General features: G+C 30.6%; 1 protein-coding gene across 1 annotated transcript in view; it reads right to left on the minus strand.

The window, feature by feature from the left end:
• LOC145834534 (laminin subunit gamma-1-like) overlaps window positions 1-2,060 on the minus strand; it is a 49,316-nt gene extending 47,256 nt beyond the window's left edge. The window contains exon 1 of the mRNA XM_082941979.1: window positions 1,503-2,060. Coding sequence (XP_082798105.1) covers window positions 1,503-1,890 — 388 coding nt within the window. The 5' untranslated portion in view covers window positions 1,891-2,060. The remainder of the gene's footprint in view (window positions 1-1,502) is intronic.
• Window positions 2,061-6,000: the final 3,940 nt, after the last annotated feature.

Below are 6,000 nucleotides of genomic sequence, written 5' to 3' on the forward strand. Positions count from 1 at the left end.
CAACAGTCGCTTGAAAAGCTGCTCGTTTCTTAAAAAGCTCAAAATTCGACGGCACTTTGCTTCAATTTCGACTTATTTTTGCGATTTGAGCTCCATTACTGCCGCGATTGACGTTTAGTGGGCCCTTCAAGTCAAATTGAAGTTTTCAAAAAGGGAATTTGTGGCAGTGCTGTTTTTGATGGGAACGAAAATAGAAAATGTTTTTTGTATGAGCCAAAAATTTACCTTATAAACTGTTTTGTTTTTTGACTTACTCGTGGGTCGGTAAACAACTTAAACTTAGCATTGAACTTTAAAACTATGACGTACTTCAATTGCTTTGTAATAAACATTTTATTGGTGTATTCAAACTATTTTTAACAAAGGTAAACTTAAAAGGTCAAACAACAGTTTTCTTGTTCAACAATTTGTACAAACTAAACAGTAAACTAATTTAGATGATTTAATAAAGTATGAAACATGATCAAAAAATATTCTTAAAGAGTAAAGCTTAATCACCACACTTTAGGCATTAACTAAAAGTTCAAAAATACACTGCAAACATCACATTAATTTTAAACGCTGTTTTTTTGACCAATTTGATAATAGATGAACGGAAACATGTGAATTTTAACTGCAATTTTTTCCTTAGCTGCTACATCATAAAAAATACACAATTTTGAGCAGAAAACAAAAATTTTCACACAATTTAGCGTTCATTAGCACAAAGATAACAAAAATTTCAGACTTTTTTTCGCGTCATCAGTGACTCAGAGTCGTCGGCGATTTGTTGAGAGCTTTAGTGGCGTCTCATGATAACAAAAAATTGAAGCGATTTTGCACAGAATAGCACAAGTTGATAAAAAACCTTCGAATTTACAGTGCTGAGGGCAGTAATAATTCGAGGAATGTTAGAAATCGTTTCGTAACGTTAAGATTACTGCTTGCGCAACGTTCAGAAAAATTGTCATAATTTCTTATTTAGCTTGTTTCACGAGCTCTTAACTCAGAAAAAACACCTTATTACTCACACACACAAATAAACGACAAAAAAGCAAAAATCGACTCTAAATTTGCCGTTACAAAACAAATTAAGAACAAGAATGCACTAGAACAGGCAGAGATGAAACAATGAGTATATACAAGCTCTACAGGCCACACCTAGCCCGAGGCTTGCAGCAAAAATTCAAGCCAACAACGAGAAGTGTATGAATGTTTGAAAAGTTAAGTTAACAGTGGAAGTGTTTTATCAAAAAGTTTTTTTAATACTTAGAATTTCAAGTTCAAAAATAATACTAAAAACACGGTTGAAAATAACAGAAAGCTTCCAACAAATGAATAGTAGCAAAATCAATTACAATTGTTTAAAAAAGTCAAAAAAAATTCTAAAGCAAACATAAAACAAAACAACTTTACGTTGAAATAACGAAAACTTTGTTGATTACAAACGTAAAAAAATCACAAGTTCAAAAACCTTTCAGACAATATTAACTCACACATTATCTCACAAAAGCGCGACTAACCGAGGTCCAAGGTGAGGTTGACGGTGTTGGGGTACTGGACGTCGTAGATCATCGAGTTGGACTGCCACCAGGTGCCGTCCTCCGCGTTCATCTCCTCGCTGAGGTCCGTCAGCTTCTTGGCGTCGTGGCTCAGCCTCTCGCGCGACTGGTCGCAGATGTGGCACGACTTGGTCACGCCCTGCCGCCCCGTCTGCAGGCAGTACTCCTCCGCCTGCCTGCCGCACGTGTTGCTGGCCACCACCAGCCGTCCGTAGGCGGCGTTGACGAACGAGGGCATGCACCGCTGCGCCTCGCCCTGCACCTCGCACTTGCTCATCTCCCCGCGGGTCGCGCGGACCAGGGCCGTTGCCAGGACGACGGCGAGCAGTTGAAAACCTCTCAGCCTCATACTCGAGCTTCTCAAGGTGAAAATTTTTTGTGGGTTTTTTGTTCTGATTTTTGGTTGGCGCCTTTTTTTTTTCGAATCTTCTATCTGAAAGCACCGGTGACGACTTTCCACGTTGAAATGAAAAATGTCACGTCGATCTGACTACGGTTGTCACGGCGTAACGCTCTAAAAAATTCTGAAAAAAATTACATTTAAAAATAAAATAAGCAAAATGCTAAATAATAATAAAAAACAGATAAAAACGCAGCTAAAAATAAAACAAAGCTCCACTGCTAATTGTTTGCTCACACAACAAAATCGTGCCAGCAAAGAAAAATAACTGCGCTCACAACCAGAAACAAAAATCACTTGAAGCTTCGCGGCAGCCTAAATGTCGCCGAAATGAAGCCTGCTACGCTTCAGTGGTCACCGCCTTTTTTCTCGACCAAGAGACAACGAGCTCTCTCTAAATTCACGCGCGCGCTTTTTTCCAATTCTCTCGAATATTTTATTTATCTTTCGCGATAATTTTGCCAGCGCCGCGCTGATTAAGGTTTTCTTTCGTCGCCTTTTTGAATTGATTGGATTTTATTTTGATATAAAAATAAATAATACTAAATTTAAAGTAAATTCATTACATTCTGTGTATGAATATTCGGTGCTTATAAGCTTTTACGGTGGTGAATTACAAACCAAACAAACATATACAAAAAGCCATACTTTAGATCTGCACTTTGACCAGTTTCCGTTTGTTTATATTAAAATATCGGACGAAACCAGAGAAGTAAAAGCACAGAAAATAACAGTAACGAAATCCAACCCTGCGGCCAATTTGATGTTGCACGGAGAGAGCAGAAAATAAGAAAACGGTCTCTAATCTCCGTTCCATTCTCGCTTTCAACTTTGATGTAGGAAACCGTTCCTGTGACGTCATGAGGAGCTGCAAATGCAGGAAGAATTTGGCGAATTTCGGCCGCAGAATTTTTTTTCATGAAACATCGTGTTCGAATAAATACGTCGCCGTCAGACGTCGGTTTTTTCTCTTAAAGAAAAAAAAAGTTTCAATTTTCTTTTTGTTTCTCAGACGCTTTCAGAAACCAAAAGCACATGACACATAAATTTGCAATAAAGAGTGAAAGAAACAAATTATAATGGAAAAATTATCAAACGTGAATACTTTTAAATTTTCTTGTTACTAAGGATGATTAAACTGTAGGTTTTTTTTTTGAAACAGAACCAAAAAATTCTTAGATACGCAAAGCATATGTATAATATACATGGTTCGGTATTTACACACATTGTGTATTCATCCACTGCGGTGCTGTTATGCAATGAAACTTTATTTCAACCGAACTGTATCGGCTGTAATGAAACTTTCCTGTGGTCGGATTTGATTGTGTTTTAATTTGATCACAGGCGCCTACAGACAATTGTAATAATAAATATTGCAAAACAATTGTTGAAATTTGATGTGTTCAATGATAAAATATTTATTAGTACTTTGAACAAACAAAAATTGGTTGTTTAATTAGTTCTGAACTTTGTTAAAACAGTAAATGCAATATAGTTGTAAACCAAATTTTTTTAATTGTTTAAAATTTGTATAGTGCAAACTATTTATTATACTAGTTTTTATCAGACAATAAAGTATCAAGTTCATTAAAACTTCAAAACGTTCATTTTTTCATTACTAAAAAGATCATATGTAGTGAAGAAGTTAGTTTATGAAAAAAAAACATATTCTATAACAAAATCTACCTAAAGTACTAATATTAATATTTACGAGTAAGTTTTTATTAGTTGTGTAAGTAATAGTTTGTAGCTACTTTATGTGTTAGCGAACATAAGTTTTGTTCGTTTCTGTTAAAGAATTTTTTAGAGATTAAAAAAATTAAAATTTTAGAAATTTATAAGTTTAATAAAACTACTTTTTATTTAAGGAGCTTGTTTTTGTAATTACTTAACTTATAAAATTTAAATTACTGAACGTTTTAAGAACAAAATTAGTACATAAGTTATTAGATTTCAGTTAGACTACTAAATTTCTCTCAGATTACAGTTGAAAACAGTTAAAGTCAGAAAGCAGTTTAACTATTCTCATTAAGATTGCAAAAAATAGAAAAATGCACTAATTATGTTTTTAAGTACAACTAAAAACAAACTTTCTCCATTAGTTTTATTTACAATGTGACAATTTGATGTATTTATGTTCGTGTTAATACCAAAATATACTTACAGTTTAGCAATTTGTTGTAAATTATTGTTTTAGTGTTATAAAAGACGTTTACTTGTTTTTAAACTTTTGAGTATATTTATACTAGCTGCCACAAATTACAACGATTTATTAAACTTTTAGTTGTACGTATAAAACTGTTTTTTAAAATTAATTGCTTACTTTTTAATAAACTTTGTTAGTTTAAGTTAACCCTTTTAATCAAGTTACTTGATATGACTTATATTATTAGCAATATAAACTATTGTGATTATTTTTGAATAAAAAATTTAAAAAACGATTTAAAACTACTTATGTTAATCATAAAACCTTGGGTTCTAAAAGTATAATTAAAGAAAAGTTATTGGTTATGAAATCTAAAAACAAGACATTTAAATGTACGATTTGGTTTCAGAGTAAGGGATTGTAGTTTTTAAACAAAACCTACCAGCTAAAAGAACATAAAAAAATATTTTTAGTTTAAAAACTTAGAAGTTCTTTTATTATCATTAAAATAAAGACTAACATACTTTTTACTAACTGCAGATAAAAGCTTTAAAAAAGTTAGATAATCTTAGCATAAAACATTATAAGCTCAAAAAAAAAACTAAATAAAACCCAAAAAGTATAACTAAGAAATAACGTTATTGTTAAAGCAGTTCCGCTAGAAAATAAGCAAAGTTATGATTATTCAGTAAAATAAGACAACAGTTTTGATGTAAATCAACTTAAACATAATTTTTGAATAAAACATACATTGTTAGCTTTGTACAAGTGTAACAAAGGTTAAAACTTAGAAGTTGATAGTTTAATTTGAAGAATTAAGACACGTTAATGTAAAATAAATAAGAGAAACGTGTTGAAGAAAAGATAATAAAAAGGAAATCACTGCTACAAATCACTGTAAGTTTATTAAAAATTACAAAAACAAACATAATAATTTTGAACAAGTAAAGTTGTATAAAAAAAACTCTTGCAAAAAAGTTGAACTCTTATTTTAAGTTTTAAAATGGAAAATCTAAAGATGTGTTTTAACATATCCTTGATATTAAAAAAAAAAAACTTCTTATAGATTGTTTAAAAAAATCTATTAACTTAATAGTAAGCTTTAAAAGAAAAAAAAAAACTTGAATAAACTATTTGTGTTACATGTCGAAAATATAGGATATAGATATTGGTAACAATAAAAACAGAAATAACAACGCGAAAAGTTTTAAATAACTATAGTTATATTTAATACGCCATTAGGAGAAAAAATATCGACATCATCTGGAAGCTATTTAAAAAGTCATCAATAAAGGCTGTTATGACTGTAGCAAATTACTAGTCTACATGATTATTTTGAAGTTTAACAAAGCTTTTTATAACAGAAGACTGATTTTAATTTCTTTCGTGTAAAGTTATAAGTTTAACATAAATTTACTTACTTCAAAACTATCAGCTTTATAAAACAAAGTTTATAGTCTGGTTTGAATAACAACAGTGAATTTTTTGGTACAAAAAGCTTTTATGTAATAACATTTTTAAATAAAAGCGAAATACTGTGTTACTGAAAATAAAACGTAAACCCTAAAAATGTCAGATGAAGAAGTAATTAATTTCATTAATATTTTAGGAGTTCTAAAACTAAACAAACTAAACATCTATTTTTAAAGAGGTAAAACTGTTTTTTCTAAAATCAAACTTTTGTGAAAATAAAAAATTGATGTGTTAATGTTAAGTAAGAAAACATTTATTTTAATAGGGTTGTATATTTATTATTATTTTATTAAAATGTAAGTATTAATAGTAGCTTGAGATTTTTATAGTCATAAAGTTTCACTGATTACTATTATTTCATCAAGTAACTTTGATTTTTTAAGGTTAAAGACATTTAAAATTTCTTTAAATTTACTTTAATAGTGCTAAACTTGAACTAA

This window comes from Thalia democratica, chromosome 4 (genome assembly GCF_965202585.1).
Source record: "Thalia democratica chromosome 4, ktThaDemo2.hap1.1, whole genome shotgun sequence".
NCBI lineage: Eukaryota > Metazoa > Chordata > Thaliacea > Salpida > Salpidae > Thalia > Thalia democratica.